The following is a 25,053-nucleotide window of genomic DNA, read 5'->3' on the forward strand; positions in this document are numbered from 1 at the left end:
AGAAGAACTCATTTCTTACCCTTACAGATGCCATTTAAAATGCAAAATTTTCACCAGTGAGCACCTCTTCTGATATTCACTGTGCCAAAATGCAAAGCATTAAGTGTTGACATATGGATGATAGAACCTGTGGTAGCTGTTCTGCAATGTGGCATTTATGGCATAATGCCAGCTGAACACACCTGGTTGGACAAGTAGTTTGCTGGTCTCAACTAGTGAATGCACACTCAGTATCACACAGCTCAGGCAAAAGTATTTAACTTGAGAGTTATAGCCATAAAGAGAACTGTCTGGAGAGGTGAGGGTACCGATCGGTAAGGAGATAAAAGAAGTTCTTCTGTAGCACTTGGTGGGAGTAGGCGCAGTAATTGCAATGGCTGACAAAGTCCAGATCCAGAAACTTCCTGAGATGTTACAGAAATGGCTACATCTGACAAGTGGAAACACTGTGGCAGTAATGATCATTGCAATATTCAGGGAGCACTAAACTCAGGCCCTGCACTGTGCTAACTTCTTCATTCTTCATTGATTGAATCATTTTACAATGTATCCATATATCAAAACATCATGTTGTACACTGTAAACAGATAGAATTTATATTTGTCACTTAACCTTAATAAAACTGGAAAATATTTTAGAAGAACATAGTGACATAGAAAAGCAGCATAATGGAATTTTTAAAATAGACTTTTTTTTTTAGAACAATTTCAGGTTCACAGCAAATTTGAGCAGAAAGTACAGAAAGTTTTTAAATACCTTCCCCCTGTCACACACCCACAGCTTCTCTCCACCCACATCAACATCCTGCACCAGTAGTACATTCCTTACAAATAATGAGCCAACATTAACACATCATTATCACCCAAAGTCTATATCTTACATTAGGGTTCACTCTTAGGGTTGTGCATCCATTGAGTTTTGACAAATGTATAGTGATATATATCTACCATTACAGTATTATACAAAATCGGTTCACTGCCCTAAAAATCCTCTGTATTCTGACTATTCATCTCTTCCTCCCCCCAGCCCTTGGGAACCAATGATCTTTATAGTGTCTCCATAGTTTTGCCCCTCTCAGTTTGGAATCCTACAGTATATGGCCTGTTAGACTGGTTTCTTTTACTTAGCAATATGTTTTCAATTTCCTTCATATCTTTTAACATCTTGATAGCTCATTTATCACTGAACAATATTCCATTATATGGATGTACCATAGTGTGTTTATCCATTCACCTAATGAAGGAAATCTTGGCAATTATGAAAAAAGTTTTTATAAACATTGGTGTGCAGATTTTTGTGTAGAACTAAGTTTTCAACTCATTCAGGTAAATATCAAGAAGCATGATTGATGGGTTGCATGGTAAAGGTATGATTAATTTTGTAAGAAACTTTCAAACTGTCTACCAAAGTGCTGTACCATTTTGCCTTCCCACCAGCAATGAATGAAAGAGTTCTTGTTGTTCCACATCCTGTCAGTATTTGATGTTGTCAGGGTTCGAGGTTTTATCCATTTTAGTAGGTTTACAGAAATACATCTTTGTTGTCTTAATTTGTAATGATATGGAGCATCTTTTCATGGTGCTGATTTGCCATCTGTGTATCATCTCTAGTGATATGTTTGTTGAACTGTTTTGCCAGTTTTTTAATTGGGTTGTTCATTTTCTTATTGTTGAGTTCTGATTATTCTTATTTTGGATAATACTTCTTAATCATGTATATGATTTGATAGATTTTCTATCAGTCTGTAGCTTGTCTTCCCATTGTTTTAACAGTGTCTTCTGCAGAGCAGAAGTTATTAATTTTAATGAAGTCCAATTATCAATTTTTACTTTCATGGATCATGCCTTTGATGTTGTATCTAAAATATCATTTGCAAACACAAGGTCACCTAGATTTTCTCCTTTTTATCTTCTAAGAGGTATATAGTTTTGCATTTTATATTTAGGTCTATGATCTATTTTGAGTTAATTTTTGTGACAGCTTTAAGGTTGGTATATATGTATCTAGATTCTTTTCTTTTTTTCTCTTTTTTTTTTTGTGAGTGGATATCTAGTTGTTCTAGCACCATTTGTTGAAAATATCTTTTCTCCATTAAATTTCTTTTGCTTCTTTGTCAAAGATCACTTAACTACATGTGTGGGTCTATCTTGGCCTCTTTATCAATCTATTTATCTGCTCTTTCACCAATAGTGCACTGTCTTGATTACTGTAACTACAGTAAGTCTTGAAGTTGGGCAATATCGTCCTCAGACTTTGTTCTTCTCCTTTAGTATTGTGTTGGCTATTATGGGTCTTTTGCCTTTCCATATAAACTTGAGAATCAATTTGTGATATTCACAAAATAACCTGTGAATATCACAAAATAACCCGTGAATATCACAAACTGGATATTTTGTGATATCTGGGTTTCTGATTGGAATTACTTTGAATCTATAGATGAAGTTGGGAAGACCTGACATCTTAACACTACTAAATTTTTCCATCCATGAACATGAAATATCTATTTATTTAGTTGATTTCTTTCATCAGAGTTTTATAGTTTTTCTCATATAGATATTGTATATATTAATTAGACTTGTACCTAAATATTTCATTTGAATCATGTAATATAAATAGTATTGTGTTTTTAATTTCAAATTCCCATTGTTCATTGCTGGTATATATGAAAGCAGTTGACTTTTGTATATCCTTCAACATTACCATAATTGATTATTAGTAACAGGAGAGATTTTTTTTTTTATCAGTTGAGATTTTTCTACGTCGACAGTCATGTCAGCTACAAAGACAGTTTTCTTTTACCTTTTTCTTCCCCATACATATACTTTTATTTTCCTTTTCTTGTCTAATTTCATTAGCTGGGACTTCCAGAATGACGCTGAAAAGGAGTGCTGAGTAGAGACATACTTGCCCTGTTCCTTATTTTAACAGGAAAGCTTCTGGCTTCTCACTATTAAGCACGGTGTTAGCTGAATGCTTTTGTAAATGTTCTTTTTCAAGTTGAGAAAGTTCCCTTCTATTCCTGGTTTGCCGCTACACAATATGATTTTAATATAAAAAAAGCAGTACATAAAGCAGTGTGTACAATTTCATTCTGATTTTTGTGACAACTGTATTTTGCATTGGAAAAAAGCCTGGAAGCGAATAACTTTATAATTGAAAGTCGTCATTTTTGGCTGGATAATGGGTATTTTCTTCTCCACATACCTCTGTCTTTTCTAAATTTGCCCCGATGAAAAACAATATTACGAAAGGCGATTAGGTAGTCTGGAGAGAATGGCTTTCGGCCGTCGGGGGCAGTGGGGTGGTAGGAAAAAAGGATGAGAAAATTTTAACAAGGATATCTATTAGGTATCCTTTAGATAACTGATTTAGTAATTGCGTCATCAGTGAGAAAGTAAGCTCTCTGAGGACCAGGTCCGCCTGAGAGATCCCCATGGCGTAATAGATTAATTCACTTTGTGTCTCAGCGTTGCCTGTGAAACGCCATTTATTCGCTTGGCATGCTGAGCATGGAACCAGATTTCTTTCTTTCCAAGTAGTTTTGCTAATTTACAGAGAGAGAGACAGACACATACATACAGAGCGAGAGAGAAAGGGAGAGAAGTGAACAGGGAGTGGCAGGATTTGAGCCAAAAGAGAGGGGAGGAGGAGCGCTCCCCATGCCCCAGGTTGCCGGGCGGAGCGCGGGCTCGAGGTGCGGGCTCCGGGGCCGAGCGCACGCCCGGGAGGCGGGAGGTGGGCAGCAGCGCCCCCGCCTGGCCCCTATGCGCCCCGACCCGACGCCTCCCCGCCCGACCAGGTGCCTCGAGAGCGCACAGCTGGGAGGGCTCTCCCGGCCCGGCGGCACCCGCGCCCGCGGTGTGCTGGGGCGGCGTCGACGGTGACTGGCGGGGCGCGCGGCGCTGCCTCGGCTGCCGGGTAGCTGCGGCGAGCGCGCGGGCCGGCCTGGAGTCGCCGGGCTGAGCCGCCGCGCCTGCATCTCCCCGCACGCCGCGGAGGCGCTCGGAGACAGACCGCGCGGGGGCGCACAAAGCGGCCCGGGGCGGCCGGCGCGGCCGGCGCGGCGCAGACCCTCGGTGGGCAGCGCACCCCCGTCTTCCCGGCTGGCGGCTGCAGGGAGCTCCGGCCCGCGGCCCCTCCGCCTCAAGTCTGGGAGCTGCCGGCCCCACTCTGTCTTTGCCTATGGGGATCCGAGAGTTTCCCGGAGGCGCACCCAGGGGCAAGAGCATCGCCGTGTGAGTAGCGCCCCGGGCGTGGGTGCGCGAGCTGGCGGGCGGGAGGCCGGAGCGCCGGGGTGGCCCTTTGCAGCCGGGACACCGGGCAGTCTGGGGCTCGGGGACGGGCTGCGCGCGCGGCGAAGCTGCTCCGGAAGTTTCAGTCCTTCTGTCCCTCGCCACTCGCCCCCACCCGCACTGCCCCGGGGAGCCCAGGGTAGGGCACTGGGGGCAGCTGCCGGGGGAAGTGGGTGAGAGGCGGCTGGAAGAGAGCAGCGCGGGCTCTGCCGCGGCGCTCGCCCCTGGAGGGCCCCGGCCGCGCTCTTGCTCTCGCCCTGGGATCTGCTCCTCACGAATCCCCCCCTCTCTGTCCGTGCTCCCCCTGCCCACCTACCTGCCCGCGGCGCTTGCTACCTCAGTGGCATGAGGAGGTCACCAGACGTCAGCCCTCGGAGACTGTCCGACATCAGCCCCCAGCTCCGGCAGCTCAAGTACTTGGTGGTGGACGAGGCAATTAAGGAGGATCTGAAATGGTCGCGCTCCGTGGAGGATCTCACCAGCGGGCCCGTGGGGCTCACGTCCATCGAGGAGCGGATCCTGCGCATCACTGGCTACTACGGCTACCAGCCCTGGGCAGCGAGCTGCAAAAGTAAGACCCCCTCACGTCATTTTTCTCTTCCAAGGGTCTGTCTCCTTACCATGGCAGCCTCGGGGAGGGCACGCAGCAAGGCGCCCAGCCACCCCAGCCGGCCCGCCCTGCACGCTGACAGACCCGGGTTTGTAACTTTGAGGAAGAGACCTGGAGACGGAGTTCTCCTGGACCTCTGGGGCTTTCTGATGCGTTCTTTTACACCCTTCGTCTCCCACACACAGGATCTCTCTGTGTCCTTACCTCCCTCAAATATGGGGGACACTCCTACGTGGCCGACCGTGGGAAACAGATCTGAAACTCAAAGTATCCCGGACAGTGTAGTTTCCCCACAGTCCTGAAAGTCTCACAGGGCCCTGGGTCAGGGCTCAGCAGGCTCAGCTGGAGATACTAACTTAGGGGCCAGGATTTTAACTCTTCCTTGCGCCTCCATTACGTCTCCTAGCCCTGTAAATGGAGGACAATTGTTGGGGTCTTCATTTTAGATGCTATTCATGCCCTTTTCCCCTGGATTTTATCCGTCTTCAGTTAAGGAGGTTCTATAGGGATCACTCTATATAGTGGTGTTGGTTCCCGCAAAATGAATAGTTGGTGTCAGGTGGAGAAGCTGAAATGGTTTTCTGCCAATGGGTCCCAGCTGATGGCTTTGAGGGTGCTGTGATCAATTAGACAGACATTATCTTATTTGGTGGATAAGATGAATGGACTTACTTGGTGGACATTTCTTTTTCTTACTTTGCAAGAGAGAGGTTGATTATGATGAAGTCCAGATATTTATAAATATAACCATAATTAAGTGTTCTCATCACTGTAGTTTGACATAAGAGATTGCCATTTGCCACCTCAGTCAGTATGAGAAATGGGCCTTGACTTATTTCATTTGTAATAAAGACTAGATTAATATTGTTGATTTTGAGTTTTTTTCAACCTTTTATTGCTTAAAATTGAAACATACTTTATTGGTCTTTAGGGGGAGAAACCGGGCTTTTGTAATTTAATCATGTTCATCACAAAAAAAAAGTCTATCTTTAGGTTATTCCTAAAACCTTTGAGTCCAAGCCAAAGGTCAGTGGTATGCTAGCAGATAGCTGGTTAGTTTTAAATTACTTGCAGGAAGAAACATAGGATTTGAATGTTTTGTTTTCATGCCCTTACTTGCTTTTAAAAGACAGTGTTGATTGCATTTCATTGGGTATAAGCCTTTAAAAAAATTGTCTGGATCTCTTCCAATCTCCTGCCTCTGCTGCTAAAACTGGCTTTAGATTACAAAAGAAAGACAAGGGGCCAAATTCTCTTTTTGTGTGGAAAACACTGGGTATGGGATAACAAAAATTAAACTCCCTCGGAATCCATATTTCTTGTGAGTATGGATAGAACACTCAATTTTTATTTCTGTTTTCTAAATTTCTATTAGAAAATAGCGATTTTCTCTTCTTATTTCCATGTTCTGCGTCCTTAATAACAAAAGACGGTGGTACAAATGACAGCCTTCATGAAGTCACCTCTTTAGTCCTTGCAGTCATAAATAGATTTTATCTTTATAAATCTATTTGTGACTGGCTCTATGTGCTTTGTGGAAGTTATCACCAAGGTTTGTGATTTGGGGGCTTGGCAGAGAGCTTCCAGCAGTGATGACTGTTTGGTACAAACATATTTTGTGATTAAGACAAGAGATGGGCCAGTAGAAATAGAGTCCCTTGCATCACCAGAGATATTCTTAAATGCCCTCTCTCTGAGGCTTTATTGAAAGAGTAATTATTAGCAGGCAAGGCTACAGTGTTCACTGAAATATGAGTAAAATCAGCTCGTTCCACTTTCTCTATTCCTGTGAGGATTCTTCTTTATTCCAAGGTATTTCCTTGTTATTATAACGCTTTAGGTGACAACTGACATTTTGGTGAATTAATTAGTTGTTATGTTTAAATTTAGAGAAAGTAATGTTTATTATTGTAGCAAAAGAAATTTTTTATTTTATTTATTTATTTTTGAGATGGAGCCTTACTCTGTGGCCCAGACTGGAGTGCAGTGGTGCAATCTTGGCTCACTGAAACCTCTGCCTCCTGAGTTCAAGTGATTCTCCTGCCTCAGCCTCCTGCCTAGCTGGGATTGCAGGCGTGGCCCACCACGCCTGGCTAATTTTTTGTGTTTTTTGTAGAGATGATGTTTTACCATGTTGACATGGCTGGTCCTGAACTTCTGACCTCAGGTCACCCACCCACCTTGGTCTCCCAGAGTGCTGGGATTACAGGCATGAGCCACCGTGCCCAGCCCAAAAGAGGTTTTAAGGCAGCACTTTTGCTGTTTGCCATTTCTATTCAATTAATAATAATAAGAGGCTTATCTATTACCTGTAGGTATCAGTTAGTTGCTTTATTTGTTGGTTAGTAATTGTACTCAATGAAGAGATGATAATTTAAAAAACTTCTCATGATCTCCAGAGTGAGTTATGGAAGTTCTAAGCTATTATGTCACCTTTCAGTCATCTTTCAAAGTTATTTATCTCTGTTCCAACTGAAGGAGTTGCCAGTGAAAGTTTCTAGACTCTTTGAGAGATGTAAGTCACTTGCCCTTGTAGCAGCAGAAATCATCTGAATGACCAAATAAATATTCATTTGTATCCTCTTCATTTTTAGATTTTGTTTGTGTTGTTAAGATAAATGAGGTAATTGTGAACAGTACAGAAATTACCTTTGCTCAGTATTCTCAACTTAATCAGTGAGATTCACAAGTTTCACTCTACACAAGAGAATTTTGTAAAAGATTCTTTTTTTGAAAGGGAGTCTTTCTCCATCGCCCAGGCTAGAGTGCGGTGGCGCAATCTCAGCTCACTGCAACCTCTGCCTTCCAGCTTTAAGCGATTCTCCTGCCTTAGCCTCCCGAGTAGCTGGGATTACCAGTACCCCCCACCATGCCTGACTAATTTTTGTATTTTTAGAAGAGACAGGGTTTCACCATCTTGGCCAGGCTGGTCTTTAACTCCTGACCTCGTGATCCATCCGCCTCGGCCTCCCAATGAGATTACAGGCGTGAGCCACTGCACTCAGCCTTCTTTTTTAAAAATCCAAAAGACTCCTAGGTCTGGAAAGGATGGCTTCTATGGAACATTCAACTGAGAATTAAACTATAAACCAGTAAGTAGGAAGGGCCCAGTGGCTAAAGTTCTCCAAGCTCCACGTTCCATGTTTTTTAACCAAACCACTTGGCAGTATTCCTGGGAATTCTTCAAATTATTTTCTATGAGTGGAGCCAGGGCCCAGAAAGCACCTGGGCCACAGGAGGGGCTCAGTAAATATTTGTTGAATGAATGGATGGCTGCTATCTGAAAGCGTGACCTCTGGGACAGGGAGCTTTGAATGCGCCTCTGTAGTGATTTGTATCATTTACTTCTTCATGCTGACTTCCTGTTAGTGTGGAATCGCTTTACTCTTTCCTGGTTCTTCCATCACAAGTGCTTCCTGAACCATAGACTGGACCAGAGTTCTTGATGATAAGCTTTGGGTGAGCCCAGGGTTTCTCAGCGGCAGCACTATTAACCCTTTGTGCTGGGTAAGTCTTTGTTGTAGGGAGCTGTCCTGTATATCACAGGACGTTTAGCAGCATCTCTGGCCTCTGCCTATTAGATGTAAGTAGCTTACCATAGTGCCCCCTAAGTTGTGGCAACCACAGTATCCCGTGGGGGGGGGCTGCCTTTAGTTGAGACCCACTCGTTTAGCAATTTGTGCTGCAATAGAACTCCCTTTTGCTGCCCAGTAATGCTAAACAAGCAAGCCCACCTTACAAGTTCCTGACCGTCTCCTTCCTTCACCTTTCTTCCTGTGCCACTTTTTAGGTTTTCAGGATGGCCAGATAGAATAATTACCACCACTGGTAGTGCAAGTGTCCTCTAAAGATTTGAAAGAGCCTCCTCCTTCTGCACCTGGCATGATTCCACAGCCAATCATCATAAATTGATGCCCTGTAGGAAGTGCTTTAGAATTCAGTAGACTCTGAACAGTTTCTTTTAATAATTTATTTGTCTTTCCTACCTTTTGCCCCAGTAGAGGAGAAATGACTGATCAGCATACCTTCTGCTTCCTTTTCCTTTCTCATTTCTCTGGGGTGGACACCAGTTAAGGAGGAGATGGCTAGAGATGGAAAGAGGAGAATCAAAGACCAGGAAAAATCTGTATAGTGGACAGCCAACCCCAGGCATCTTATAGGGTGGGGCAGCCGGTGGCATTTCCACACAGGCATGATCGAAGGAATATATCTTGGAGATTCCAGATAGAGTCTCTGCTGCGGGATGAGGGAACATCTACTAATACTCCTTTATTTTCATTTATTTATTTAGCAAACCTTTTTTCAGCATTCAGTGTATGTCGGAATAGAGAGAGAAGTGATAGCAGCAGGAGCTCACTGTCCAGGTGTGCCTTCATCTAGAAATACAGGTCAACACAAACCTGCATTGGAACACAGACATACTAAGTGTGGACAGGATGTTTTACTTTGCAAAAGGTTTCCCTAAAGGATGTTTTCAAATAGTGAACTCTTAAACCTTTTTCTGGGAAAAAAGACCCCGAAACATTTTAGGAATAACTTTTTTGAAGGGGATCAAACTTCTTGCTTAGCAGGCGGTGTCATTATCATTTGAGTAGATTTATACGCTATGTTGAATATCAACTATCATTTATTACAGGTTCTGATATGTTGAGATTTAAATGATTTTTTTTCAGACTGTGAATAAATTGAGTTTTAAAGCATTTGTAGGATGGAGAGAGGGTCAATCTTAAAAAACCGACTGTCTCTAGCCCACTCCAGCCCACCATCAGCAATGCGAATGTGGGACAGGAACATGCAGATTACTGAACAAATCCTTGCTCTCTGGGTGGAGGTTTTCTAGTTCAAGCTGAAAAAAGGTAGGACATTGAAGAACACACCTGGTCAAGGAAATTGCATGTTTCAGGATTCTCCAGATTTAAACATTGTAAAGGGTTTGTGTGAGGTGAGAGGGAAGGGTTCACGAGGAAGGGCGATCTTCCTGCTGTCCCTGTTAGTTCAGACTAAACTGTGAGTATAGGTTGCCGTCGTAGATGACCAGTGCTAAATGGAACAGTGCCTTATAGTATCATTGAATTCATGGTGAGCAACTTTTGTTTGATCCTCCTAAAATAGTAAAGGTCAGGCCAGCAATTCAAAAATGACCCACTTGTAAGAGATTTATAATTTGGTTGTAAAAGTTTATTCTAGAATGGAGCTTGGCATATGAAATATGAGTTGGAAAAGATTTTAGAAGAAAAGAGAGGGCTTGAGGGGGTGAGTTGAGCATTAGAACACAGCATTTTTTTTTAATTGGGTCAGAGAATTAATTTTATTCCTGAATATGCTAACAATTTGTGAATAGTTTCTGAGTTGATATAATGAAGATTCAGAACTATTACCTTTTAAGGAAACAGGATGATTGCAGCTCACTCAGATCATTGCCATGGGATTAGAAGTCCTTCACACCTAGGCATGTGCCTTTATTTTCATTTATTCATTTAGCAAACTTTTAAAGCATTTACTATGTGCCAGAATACAAAAATAAGTGATGGCAGACACAGTCCTCACCCTAAAAGCTTTCCAACTAGAACAGGTAAAATCTGAAGTACACATATGGTGGGGATGGGGAGATGACCTAACCTCCGCGAAGTCTTCCAGGCTTAAAGGAGGCAAGGGCAAGGAGAGTTCTCGTTGCTCTTCAGAAGTCCCTTCTGGGTCTCATTAAAAAGAGGTTAGTCCAAAACACTCCAGCTTTGAGCCTTGGTCATTTCCTTAAGCAGCTGGAAACAGTCAGGTTAGTTGCATTCAAACATTAATTCACATGCATATTCACTGTTGATGTTTGTAAACATTTTACTGGGAGCTGTTAGGGTGCTCTGGCCCTGCAGCCCTGAGGGATGTCTGCCCTGTTTTGTTTTGTTTTTCATGTCTGGAGGAGCAGAGGAAATGGAATTCACATCTATATGACAAGTTCACTGCTATGAGCCTCTAGTTTCTCATCTATAAAATGGGAGATAATAGAACTACTTTCCAGGATTGTCATGAAGATTAAATGAAATACAGTAGTCCCGCTTTATCCAAGGGAGAATGCATTCCAGGCCCTCCAATGGAGACTGTGGATAGTACTGAACCCAATATGCACTATGTTTTGCTCTTATACAGTAGTGAGCAGGTGGTATAGACAGCGTGGATACACTGGACAAAAGGATGATTCACATCCTGGATGGGAAGTTTCGAGATTTCATCACATGACTCAAAATGGCACACAATTCAAAACTTGTGAAATGTTTGTTTCTGGAATTTTCCTTTTAATATGTTCAGGCCATGGTTGACTGAGGGTAACTGAAACAGTGGGAAGCAATTCAGTGGATAAGGGGGGACTTGTCCACTGTCTGTATTTTCATTTATTCATTTAGCAAATCTTTTGAGCATTTACTTTGTGCCAGAATGCAGAGATAAGTGACAGCCCACACAGCCCTTGCTCTAAAAGCTTACTAACTGAAACAGGTGAAATCTGAAGTGCTTGTATGATGTGATAAAGATCAGTTTGTGGTGCCTGAAGAGCCCTTTCCCACATCGGTGAGTTCATCTGTCAGCTGGAGGAGTCATTCACAACAGGAATGGAGGGGAGGTTTGCATTCCAGGTGAAGGGACAGCCTGTGCACAGGAAAGTAGTCAGGTATCGCTAGAAGGTAATTCTGCTTGATTGGAATATCATGGGGCAGAAGTGTAATGTATGAAGTTGAACTTGTGAGCAGAAACAGACTATGATACATTATGTTCCAGTCATCTGATCCCTATCACCTTCTTCATCCTGGTCCCAGCCTAAGCATCACCTCCTCCCAAAAGCCTTCCCTGCTTAGCGGAAGGGCTCTTGCGTCTCCTGTAGTGTTGGTGGTGGGTGCCTGTAATGCCAGCTATGCGGGAGGCTGAGGCAGAGAATTGCTTGAACCAGGAAAGGCCGAGGTTGGTCCTGGAGATCACTTCTTTTACATTGTCATGACTAGTTTAAGAATGTGGCTGAAGCTCTTGCAGACAGAAAGCTGTCTAGGAGCAGGGCTTATTATTTTGTCTCCAGCCCTCACTGTGGTCTTGGCACATAGAACTCTGGTGATTCTATCCCCAGTGCACAGAGTATCTCAATCAATAAACATTTGTTAAATGTGCTAATAAAAGGCATAAGTGGCCATTTCCTCGTGCACATACACAAATGGCTCCTAAGTAAGCATCTACATTTCTGTGGGGTTTTCCAGAATTATCCTGCATGGAACCATTTCTAATTGCAATTCCTCTGTCAAGAAATGGGACTCCCATTGCTGGTTCTCTTCAGTCTTCACTTTAACTCTGCTAAAAACACTGACAAGTAATCACACTCCTAGAGCTTATGTTATCCAGTCTTATGTCAGGGTGTTCTGTTCAGTTTTGATAACTTTACATTAAAAATGATATGGAAAAAATGAACAAGGCCCCAGGAAATAAGAAAAATATGTATTGATGGAATCAAATATGTGCTTTACAGGCAAGGTTAAAGGATTAGGGGAGGAGGAGATTAGGTAAGAACGTGACGTGTCTTCATGAGAACCATGAGAGCAGACACCTTTGGAATGTCTTTCCAGCTCAAGACCCCTTAACTGCCCTGCACTACATCCTCAGTTTGGGTCCTTAGCAGCCAGAATGGCATCTTCCTCCTGGGCAATGTAGATTACACCAGGGGTAGACCCCTGATCCATGCTGACTCACTCAGCTTCTCTCTCCTCCAATTTGAGATTAACACCAGAAAGTTGGGGTCTAGTCTGACAGAGTGGTCTATTGAGTGGAGGGGGCTATTCTGTCTCCCACGTGGATAAAGAGGCAGAGAAAGCTAGCCTACGTAAAAGAAGGAAGTGGCAGGTATGTAAAACAACTCAGAGAGAGGGGTGGTGCTTTCCAGGATTCCATGCTGGGACCTGTTTCCCTCCTGCATCAAGGTCTTGCTGCAGCTCCTCCTCCAAGCCCCTGAGACACCAACTGTTGCATTACAACAGCCTTCTTCCTGCTAAGTGAGCAGAAACCGGGTTCTGTTCTGTGCAACTACAGGATCCTCTCTGGATAAGATTTCGGAGCCGTTTCTGTTCAAGCTCATGCATGACAAAATAAGGATCTACATACCGATGAATTTCCAACTGGAAATACAGAATCACTGTCTGACTACTAAGATCATAAAGAAAGTCAGGAAGCCTCAATCACTGGAGAGATTCGGAAAGATGAGCTGGATTAAACACTTACTTGTCCCATAGCAGGAGGACGAACAATATTTCTTTTTTTTTTTACATGGTGTTTTTTGGTTCAAAGCAGTGGCAAATGTGCATTGATTAATAGAGCAAGGGTCCAGTTTTGTTTCATGATCTTACTGCAGAGCCAGAAAGGGATTTGTGCACTTAGGAACCTGGTAAATTATTCTGGTGGATGATGGTGGCAAGCACTAAAACAATTGCCTAGGACATAGGCACAGATTTTTTTTCTTTCATGCAGCTTAATTTATGACAGCATTTGGGAGTGGAGGAAATGAATTGCTCTTCCCAGGTGATTTGCAGTGTTTAAAGCTAGAGGCTATTTTGGACTTCTCAGACAGAGGTATGCAATACAACTGCTCACAACAGTTTTCTGAGCAGTTTTGACAGATGTTTTCTGTGACATTCAAATTTTCTCCTTGTCAATCTGCTATGTACCATTTCCTGTACTTCACTAGATCAGGATCTATCAAGAAACTATTTTTATCCTTCTTCACCATCTTCTTGTAGCAATGTAGTGTTATAAAAATTCAGGTCTATCCTCAAAGTTTTATTCAAAAGGGTCAGAAGAAAAATGTTTCTTAGTGTATGTCAATTTTGCTACCTTGCTTTCTTCTCAGAAATTGAGTCAGCTCATTTTTTACGAATGTATATTAAGATGTCCTCTTCTTAGCAAGGTATGGTGGTGCATACCTGTAGTCCCAGCTACTCTGGAGGCTGAGGCAGGAGGATCACTTGAGTCCAGGAGCTCAAGGCTGCAGTGATCTATGTATGATCGCACCACTGCACTCCAGCTTGGATCACAGAACAAAACCCTGTTTCTAAAAAAATAAAAATAAAAAGAAGTCCCTTTTTTAAAAAAAAGAAAAAAGGAATAGAATGATGATGGTAGGTGTATTAGTCTGTTTTCATGCTGCTGATAAAGACACATCCAAGACTGGGGAATTTACAAAAGACAGAAGTTTAGTGAACTTACAGTTCCCTGTGACTGGGGAAGCCTCACAATCATGGTGGAAGGCAAGGAGGAGCAAGTCATGTCTTACACAGATGGCAGCAGGCAAAGACAGAGAGTGCTTGTGCAGGTGAACGTCTTTTAAAACTATCAGATCTCATGAGACTTATTCACTCTCATGAGAATAGCACATAAAAAACTTGCCCCCCGATTCAATCATCACCTCCCACTGGGCCCCTCCCATGACATGTGGGAATTCAAGATGAGATTTGGGTGGGGACATAGCCAAACCATATCAGTAGGTATGAGACAGTTGAATTTTGTGCAGCATTCTGTTCATGCTATGCATGTGAGGGAATTTAATGAGCCTTTTCCATGGCAAAAGTGCATTACACTGGTGTGCAGTACCAAGGAAGAACTGAAGTCACTTCCTATAGACTTCCTTTTCTTTAAAGAATTGGCCAGATAAATAGTTTAAGGGCTTTTAAATGACATATTCCAGAACAAAACATTTCAAGGGTTTATTCAAATACTTTAAGTCAACATTTTGTTTTATCAACCATTAAATGTAAAAATCTTTTATTTACTTATTTATTTTTATTTTTTAGAGATAAGGTCTTGCTCTGTTGCCCAACCTGGAGTGCAGTAGATAGTCATCACTCACTGTGGCCTCCAACTCCTGAGGTCAAGCAATCCTCCTGCCTCAGCCTCCTGAGTGGCTGGGACTGTAGGCTTGCACCACCACACCTGGCTAACTTTATAGAAAAGTTTGTAGAGACCAGCATCTCGCTATGTTGCCCATGCTTATCTCAGACTCCTGCCTTCAAGCAGTCCTCTCACTTCAGCCTTCCAAAGTATAAACATCTTATATAGGGTTTATCTGATTTAGCAGTGGGTATGATTTCAAAGTTACACGTAAATGAAGTGTATGTAATCACAATTAACTTGTAAAAAATCCTCAGAAAATATAGTACTGGTATACAAGAAAATGTGTTTGTTCTGTCTGCAGCTGACATTGTATCTGGTGATTGTCTCCCAATAAACACTGAAAAGTTCCTATGTAGTACTTCACTAGAAGGTGAAGAAGGAATTCTTTTCCACAGGACCCACCACCACCATGTGGTCCCTTTTGAGAAGCCCATGGACAAGGCGGGGGCTCCAGAAAATCACTGCATGAAATTTCAGACACCAATCATAGAGGAATTCACTTGTAAATGGGCTGGAAGCAGATGAAACAAAGGAACCAACTGTTGAATGTAAATTCGTTTGTTTGTTAATCTATTTATTCAGTGGTTAATTCATTCCGTCTTCATTCAATCATCAGATAATCCACAACCTCTAAAAAGCAGTAAATGTATTAGCTCCTCAGGTGAGTATGTACTAAATATATGTTATAGCTGCTGTTCCCTAGAAAACAGCGTAGTGGGATTATAAGACATGCACATCTCCATCCATCAGTTGATTGGTTTGGCTCCATGCCATACTTTCCTTATCTTGGAGGCTCTCTCACAGGTGCAGTAAATGTCTCTTTTTGTTCCTTCTCTAAATATCTTGGGAGTATTTTCAAAGAACGTTGACCAGCCTTAGACTAAGCTCTATATTGTGTACATAATTTTGCATAATGTTTTATTGTAGGGCACCATAAACAGCTTCTTAGCTACAGGGGACGATACTTCAGGGAACTTCTTTTTCTCTTTTTTTGGAAACTTGAGCTCTGCTGCTGTAATCAGAATTCTAATTTGTTCATTTGGTATATCCCAGCCATTAAACACTTTTTTTTCTCTTTCATGAAATCATGCAATAGTGAAGATTTTTGACCGGGCTGATGAGATCAAGCTATTAAACCAGTGCATTTCTCCTCTAATGTTTTATGCTGCTGGCATTCTCTTTCTTTCCTGCTCTAAGAAAGCTAGCCTGGGATGTTTTTCTTGCTCTAACCAGGGTGTCTAGCAGAGCTAACACGGACTAGAATTTAAAGGAGCTGGGATATGCTCCTAGCTCTATCTTTCCTCTCTCTCACTACTGTACATTATGTCTGTGCAATTTCTCTGATTCCTTTGGGAGAAAATTCCCAAGTTCATAGAAATGATCTTTTAAAGCTGTTTTCTTGGCTGTTGTGCATCACAGTAATAGCACTATCCAATTCATACAGATGTGAATGGAGCAGTGTTTCTAAGGGGCATGTCTACTTTTATACACTCACAAAAAACAAAATGTCCTGGTGAATGTGACTGTTACTTTACAGAATGTTGAGAACAGTAAGATCTGAAGTTTTGTTCAGCAGTTTCATGCTTGAGTCGATCCTGGAATCACTTCCCATGGTGGATACATGTAAGTCTCAGGGACTTGGCTGAGCTAAAATACAGGGTAAGGTTGGGTTGTTAAAGGATTATCCCTCCTGCTCATCTCTTCCTGACTTGCTTGCTTCTGTCCTTGATCCCCACCTTTTCTTCCTGCTGAGCATGTGGAAGACTGAGTCCGAAAGTGAAGACTGTGTCTCTTTGGAACAGATGACTCCTGATGGTCAGCAGGTGGTCTGAGGTCACTTGAATACCCAGGACCATGCCCTGGATTTCTTGATGATTTTTAGGCTAACATAGCTTCTTTGTAGGGAGGGAGGAGCTTAGGCTGCCAGAATCTCTTGGCCACCTGTGCCCAATAAGACTGCAGTGGGTGATAACAGTTATCTTCTGGTAGCTTGGATCTCTTGTCCCGAGACTTCAGCAGTGCACTGGAACTGCCTCATTTTCTATGTGGCGGTGTCTGTTTGGTTTTGGGGGAAACATATCTGTAAAAGACATTTTGGAGGCATTTGGGAAAATTTCAAGGTCTACTGCTTATTAAATTATTGTAGGGGGGCCGGGTGCAGTGGCCCATGCCTGTAATCCCAGTACTTTGGGAGTCCAAAGTAGGTGGATCGCTTGAGGCCAGGAGTTCAAGACCAGCCTGGCTAACATGACAAAACCCCATCTCTACTAAAAATACAAAAATTAACCGGGTGTAGCGGCGGGCACCTGTAATCCCAGCTGCTTGGAAGGCTGAGGCAGGAGAATTGCTTGAGCCTCGGAGGTGGAGGTTGCAGTGAACCAAGATCGCACCATTGCACTCCAGCCTGAGCAACAAGAGCGAGACTCCATCTCAATATACATATATATGGGGATATTGTTATTTTTTGTGCTTAATAATACTAGTGTGATTATAGAAGCTCCTTATTCTTAAAAGAATAGTACTAGTACAGCTATAGAAGGTCCTTATTCTTAACAGATGCTGAGATATTTAGGGATAAAGTGTCATTTTTTTCTGTAATGTACTTTAAGTAGTTCAACAAAAACACATACAGATAGATCAAATGACAGATGAATAAAACATGGAAAAATTTTAATATTTGGTGAATGTAAATAATAAATGTGTATATATATATGTGTGTGTGTGTGTGTTTGTGTGTATATATATATATATATATATATATATATACATATGTTCATTGGACCATTTTCTCAACCTTTCTGTAAATATGAACATTTTCAAAATATGTCATTGCTCCAGCCAATGGCCTAGCATAATTCAGGCTTGAAAGGAAAATACTAGCCTATTTACTTTAGTTATTACAAAATAATTAGCCAGAGCAGGGAGAATGGCGTGAACTCTGGCAAGTTGTCCTTAGGGAAGATGGAAATTCTTTGTCACAAAGGGCAGCACTTGTCATCTCTGGCTTCAGCCACACTTAGTGTCATCTTCCAGATCCCACCGTGCCTAGGACAGAGTCCACCTTGGCTGTCCCCCTCCACCTCTGGCCACATCGCTGTCCCTCAAGTATGCTCACTGGTGTGTGGCGGCCAATCAACATACTTGTCTCAGGTTCTGGGATTCTTTTGATACAGGAAATCTATTTTTTCAGAGATTTAGACTTTAAATGGTTTAATGTTGCACCCTAAAAATAAACATATGCCAGATTTGGGGACCACTTGCCTTACCAGGAGTGGGCAGGTAGTATAGAAACTTAGTCTGCAAAATAGACGGTTTTTAAAGGACTCATTGGTCTGTAATGCAGATTGCGTTTCGTGTACTTGGTCTTCTGAATGCTGGCATCTTATTTTCCTATTGTATTTTGCGTCTTTCCTGACCAACTCTCATTTATGCTCAGATGTTCTGTCCTTCTGCCCAAATACCAAGACTTAGGATGATGAGGGAATAGGGAAGCCCTTTTGAGGGCTGCTCTAGAGGAAGTTGCTCTATCACTGCTCCCTGGAGCAGGATGGGTTTGTGGCAAGAGAGAAAGAATCAAGTGGGGTTCTTGGTCTCCTTCCTCACTCTGTACTCTGGCCTTAGACTGCAGAGGATTTCCATTTGCCTTCAGCTGCCTAGAACCCTTGGTAGGATTCACCTAGTGAGTGAGTCATCTCTAGGAGGGTGTTGCTCTGCTGTTTATGGATAGGGAGAGAACTGAAGGTACAGAGTAATGAAGAGATTACACAGGGGCTCTATCAGAGATAATACTGCTTTTGTCTCAAGGTGAATATATGAGAATTGGAGGCAATATTGTAAGCTATGGGGTTACCCTTATTAAAAAGGAGAAGCTCTGCTTCTTAAGAATAAGAAAAAGGGAGGTCACCTGTAATGGAACAGAGAAAGCAGAAATGCTATGGTGTTAAAGAGTGAGTATTCATTGTGCTGGGAGTGGGAGCCATTGATTGATTTCAGAATGAAATATGCACAAGGTCGGAGGAAGGAGTATTGAGTGGAAGGCAAGAGTGGAGTTTCAGTTTCAAACAGTGTCTGTGAGAGGAGGCCTGTGTGACCGTGCTAACGGTGAAGGAGGAAATGATGTCTACTCCTGAAGCTGCCCTGAGCATGTTTGCAGTTGTCTGAGATGAATGGAAGCGCTTATTGCTGCACACGTGCTCAGGAGTAGGATGTCAGAGTTGTAGTGTCCTGAGTGACAAACTCTAAAGTGAGCACCACGTGCTCACTCTGGCATTCATGCCCTTGAATAATCACCCCACCTTGAGTATGGGTGGGGCCTGTGACTAACTTCTAAGCAACAGAATACGGTGCATAATGGGATGTCACTTACGGAATTACGTTATGTTACATGAGATTCCATCTTGCTGGCAAATTCACTTCAGACCTTCTGTCTCCCTCATCAGCCTTGGTGAAACAATGGCCATGTTGGGAGGCCCATGTGGCAAAGGATGGCAGGTGGCCTTTAAGAGTTGAGGGCAGCTCTGACCAAGATCCTGGAAAACTCTGAAGCTCTCAGTCCTACAATCACAGTCAATAACCTGCAAGCAGAAAAGCAAATCCTTCCCTGGCTGACACCCTGGATGGAACAGCCCTGGCTGCTTTCTTGATGTCAGCTTTGTGATACCCTAAACAGAGGACCAGCTAAGCTGTACTCAGATCCCTAATTCACAGAAACTGTGAGATAACACATGTGTCTTGTTGGGTTTGTGATAATTTGCTAGATAGCAATAGATCACTAATACAAGACAAATTGGTCAGGATTCAGAGAAGCAGAACCACAAGACATATAGAACTCCCTTAACCAAAATATACTTTCATTTTTTTTAAGTTAGATGGCTCCTAATTCTTTGCCTTCAATAAAACTTAAAAAGGAAATAAATAAATAATCAGAAATAAAATTTTATGATAGAGCATTATGTAATTTTTTAATAGACTATTTTTCAGAGCTCTTTCAAGTTCATAGCAAAATTGAGCAGGAAGTACAGAGATTTCTCGTATTTCCCCCACCCCGACACACACATAGTCTTTCCCATTTTTAACATCACCCACTAGACAGGTCCATTTGTTTCAACTGATGAGCCTGCACTGCCACATCGTTATCACCCAGAGTCCATAGTTTACGCCAGGGCTTACTCTTGGTGGCACACATTCTATGGGTTTCTACAAATGTGTAATGACATATATCCACCATTACAGTATCATACAGAATAGTCCAACTACCCTACAGATCTTCCGTGCTGTGCCTGTTCATCCCTCTCTCCCCTCAAACCCTCTCTGGCAACCACCAGTGTTTTTCCATAGCATTGCCTTTTCCAGAATGTCAGGTAGTTGAAGTCAGATAGTAGGCAGCTTTTTCACATTGGCTTCTTTCACTTAGTAACATGCATTTAAGGCTCCTGCTCGTCATTTCATAGCTTGACAGTTCATTTATTTTCAGCATTGAATAACATTTTATCGTCTAGCTATATCACAGTTTATTTATCCATTTACCACTGAAGGACATCATGATTACTTCTGTGTTTTGTTAATTACAAATAAAGCTTCTATAAGCAAACATTCATGTGTGGATTTTGCGTGAACATCAGTTTTCAACTCCTTTGGGTAAATGCCAAAGAGTTAGATTGCTGGATTGATCTCTGTAATTTTTGATATGTAAGTAGGAATTAGCTTAACCCATTGAGTGAAATTTCCATAAGAAAATTTCTTACATTTTTATCATCTAATTTACTTCAAAATAGTTTTTCAAAATTTATACTTGTAACAACAAAAAATAAGAATAGGATTGATGCTAAACTTTCTCATTCTAGCAGTATGTATGACACGTGAACTACTTAAAAAATTTTCATCCATTTTGTTAGGAGATGCATTCTAATAATTTTATGTTAAATAATTATCAAACTTGTGAGAAGTTTGCATAATTTTCATTTTTAAGTACTAATAAAAACTGAAATGGTAATGCAATTCAGAAGACATTTTGAACACTTAAATACTTATGGACACAGAAAATTAAATAACTGTATTTCCATTCCTATACTTAATTTTTGTCTCCCAGAAGTATGATGTATGGCCATGGTGCTTCACGGAGAAGTATATAAGAGAGAAAAAGGAATGGTATAAAATTGTTTGCTGCTGAAGACAATTATTATTTATGTATTTTAAAATAGATTATTGTTGGTATCAAATAACTATGGTAGTTAGGTTTCTTAAATAGATACAAAAAGTAATGCAGTAGCTTTATTTTAAAATATTAATATTTATAAATTCTGAAAATTGTGTCTTAGAACTTTCAAATTTATTATGAAAAAAATCAGAATGAATGAAAACATTCAAACATGATACGTTTTTCAGAAGTCTTTGATGGAGGGTACAGAAGCCAAAATGTTTGCAGACCTGTGATAAACCCTTCCAGCGTCCCTGTTCTTGGCACTGTAAATTTTCTGCATAAGCCCTAGCCCTCTGCCTCCTCACATGCCGACAGCATTAAACAACAGGCAGCGGCTGTCGTGGAAGTCAAGTCGCCCCATAGTGAGCGAATTTTCTGGTAAAGCCAGGGAGAAATGGAATAATTCCCTCAGCACTGAGGTTCTATAAGAGGTAATTTATCAAATAGTTTTTAAGAAGAAATGTCAGCACATCACTGAATGAGTAAGTCACTGTCTCTCCCTTTTCTTTACTCACAAATAATAATAATCGGAACCTGCAGTTTTACACATAACCTAAATACACGGAGAGAGAATATAGTAGAATGATTAAGATGATGGACTTAATTAGTCACTGCAGAGTTTGAATCCCACTGCCTGCTTACTCCCTGGGCTTTGGGGAATCTAGTCAGCCTCCCTGAACCTATTTTTCCTTTTCTATAAAATAACAGTTCCAGTTCAGAGAGTTGTTGAAAATATTTTGAGATAATGCATCCAAAGGGCTGAATGTAGTCCTGGTGTTTGGAAGGTGGCCAGTTAGTGACAGCTTTGATTACTATTAGGTTATTATTGTTGAAAGTCTTGACTAACAAAAGGAATCTTATGAAAGGGGTTCATTATAGGACCCTTTCAAAGAGAGAGCTTCTCTGATGTATTTGAAATATAATTTGACTCTCTAAAATAAGGCAGGGTGGTAAGTAGTATCAGCAAGCTGTTACACTGTGTAATGCTTCCTGGCAGCTTACCCTGAGCTGATCGCTGTATCTTATATGTATTAAAACATGGCTATGCACTCCATGAATAAGTACAATTTTGATTTGTCAATTTCAAAATTTAATTTAAATAAAGCCTTAGTGGTTTAAAGCAATAGTACAAACATTTAAAGCCTGTGTTCTCCTCATGTCTGTTAATATATAATACATTTGGCCAAACCCAAGTCAAAGGGCAAGGCAGTACTCTGTCTACCATGAAACCGTGGCAATGTGCAGATATATAGTGAGGAGTAAATACTTGGTCCAATAATACAATCTACCACAAGGGTTAGAGAAACAGAATTAGCCTTTAGGACACACCTGAATTCTCATCTTGGGGTCGGCAGCTCCACTGGTGTCGTAGACCAAGTCTCTTATCCAGCTTGCCCAACATTACCTTTTATGTTCAGTTAAGGGATTCGGCAAGATTCCATCCTGAATCTCTTCCACCACTTTCAATGTTTCTAAGATTTATTTACAACGTCTTAGGAAATGTATTACTCTGTTAATGAGAGTTATTGAGAAAAGTAACCAAATCTGAATGCCCTCTTCACTTTGTAGTGGAAAAGCCCGCTACTTTACCCTGATCCTAAATCACTGGAAATGGACACACACGATAAAAGAGTTCCTTTTCTTCTTACCACTCCTTTTCCTTTTTTTCTTTTAGTATGTTGACTAAAAATATATTGACTAAATCTCTTTTGATTAGTTATGTTGAACACTACAACTTGGTGGATTTAGTGTTTGCATTTCAAAGCTTTGGAAATGATAGGAATGGCCACTTGGATTTCTGATTAAAGAGCCTGAGAATTTATTAGAACCAGGAGCACCTGGTTCTGGGATAACATTTTCCAGAGAGCAGAGGAAACAGAAGAGGCAACCAGGAGATCACCCTCGTTTTCACTGGTTTGTTAACCTATGACAACTATAGGGTTAGAAGAAGTTTCTTAAAAAGGAAGTTCCACCACTGTTGAAGCCATTTGAAAGCTCATTGGCTTTCAAATACACCCATGTAATGCATTTTGAGCAGATAGAGTCAATCTGGCTGAGACCTTTTCCTAGAGGTGAGGAGGATGACAGAAATAGAGAAATTTTAAGAGCCAGGTGCAATGGTTCTCAACTTTAGTCCCAGCTACTCAGAAGGCTGAGGTGGGAAGATCCCTTGAGTTTATGAGTTTGAAGCCGTGATGAGCTATGATTCTGTCATTGCACTCCAACCTGGCCGCCAGAGACCCCATTTCTTAAAAAAGAAAGAGAGAGAAACTTTGAAAGGTTCTTGGGAGGTGCAGCTCCTGGGAATTGCCGCTTTAAGAACAATTGATGAGGGAAGCTACTGTAGCCTCGGATGTGGAGTTCTTTGTTCTGCCATTGGAGATTCCTAATGAACAGAGCTGTCTCTGCTATTGCAGCATGAGCTGCCTTTGATTAGGTACTCATCAAAAATCTTTTTGTTTTCTTTCTTACTGCAAAGAGGTATTATAATTTCCCACCTGGCAATCTATAGATGTTAGAAGGCGAGATGAGAACTATTGAATAATTTATTCATAGGACCGTCACATTTTTGTGTGATTCTCAGAGTGCTATTAAGGCCTTATCTCAACATATATCTACAGGTGACCCTTGAGAAACATGGGGTTAGGGGCACACACCTTTCACATAGTAAAAAAAAACTTCATGTGACGTTTGACTTCCCCAAAACTTAAATACGAGTAGCCTACAGTTGATGGGAGCCTGCCTAACTGATAGCATGAACAGTCACTTAATACATACTTCATATGTTATGTTTATTATATGCTGTGTTCTTACAATAAATTAAGCTGGAGAAAAGAAAATGCTATTAAGAGAATCTCAAGGAAAATAAATATATTTACCCTTCATTAAATGGAAGTGGATCATCATAAAATTCTTCATCCTTGTCATCTCCACCTTGAATAGGTTGAGGAGGAGGAAGAGGAGGAGGAGAATGGGTTGGTCTTGATGTCTCAGGGGTGGCAGAGGCAGAAGGAAATCTGTGTATAAGTGGACCTTGCAGTTCTAACCCAGGTTGTTCAAAGGTCACCTGTGTATTATGCTGACTATATAAAGTTCAAAAACTAGCAAAACCAATCTGTGGTGATAATGATTCGAAGAGTGGGTATACTTGGGTGTATGGACTGGGAAGAGGTGTGTGGAAGCCTTCTTTCTGGGGTGGCGGAAATTCTATCATCATCTGGGTGGTAATGTGTATGTGTGTAAAAGGGTGTGCATGTATGTAAAAGGGTATGTGTGTATGTAAGAATTCATCAAGTGCTTCGCTGGATATGTTATACCACAATTTAAAAATCTTTTAAAAAGGTGGTATTTAGGGGAAGCCGCTCTGCATACAGATATCGATCCTTGATGGATCAGTTGTTTATACAGGATGATGACCACCTAGGACCTGTGGCAATCGGAAGTGGAAGATGAGAACTCTGCTTCCTTTGTTGGTGGTGCTATTCCATTAAAGTCTTGAATAGTGAGATAACTCTTAAACATAATCTCATTTGTGTTGGATATCTAGATGTTTACAAATGGAAGCACATCTTATTTTCCCTTTTAAAAGAAATGCTGCCTTTCTTATCTTTTTACAAATTAAACTCAGTTATTTAGGTGCTGCTTTACTGCAACGTAATTTCTGAAGTGCATATGCTTAGAGAAAACCACAAGTTTGGCTAAGTAAAAAAACAGAACACTATGGCCATGGTAAAAATAATCAGGACTTTGTATATGACTCTCTGTACCATTCCTTGCCATTATTTTACTACTTATTAGTTTTCCTCCAAAAGATGACAAAGGAGGCAGAATAATAGTGAAGCACAGCCGGTTCATTTAAAAGTTTTATCTATGTTAATTGCAAATTTTTATGAAAGAGGCAGCTTAAACTAAGCTTTGAGGGTTTTTCCCTGTTTAGATTTCCATGTGTTAATTCCAAATAGTCTAACCAAATTATTGTCATATACCATTAAATTTTTGTATGAAAAAGTTATTTTTTTAACTTTTTTTTTTTTTTTTTTTTT

General features: G+C 41.3%; 1 protein-coding gene across 1 annotated transcript in view; it reads left to right on the forward strand.

The window, feature by feature from the left end:
- Positions 1 to 3,773: 3,773 nt before the first annotated feature.
- Positions 3,774 to 25,053, forward strand: part of SLC35F3 (solute carrier family 35 member F3) — a 359,340-nt gene continuing 338,060 nt past the window's right edge. Inside the window, exons 1-2 of the mRNA XM_017526559.2 lie at positions 3,774 to 4,235; positions 4,634 to 4,863. Coding sequence (XP_017382048.1) covers positions 4,183 to 4,235; positions 4,634 to 4,863 — 283 coding nt within the window. The 5' untranslated portion in view covers positions 3,774 to 4,182. The remainder of the gene's footprint in view (positions 4,236 to 4,633; positions 4,864 to 25,053) is intronic.

The sequence above is a fragment of the Cebus imitator genome, unplaced genomic scaffold (genome assembly GCF_001604975.1).
Source record: "Cebus imitator isolate Cc_AM_T3 unplaced genomic scaffold, Cebus_imitator-1.0 Scaffold42, whole genome shotgun sequence".
NCBI classification, from domain to species: domain Eukaryota; kingdom Metazoa; phylum Chordata; class Mammalia; order Primates; family Cebidae; genus Cebus; species Cebus imitator.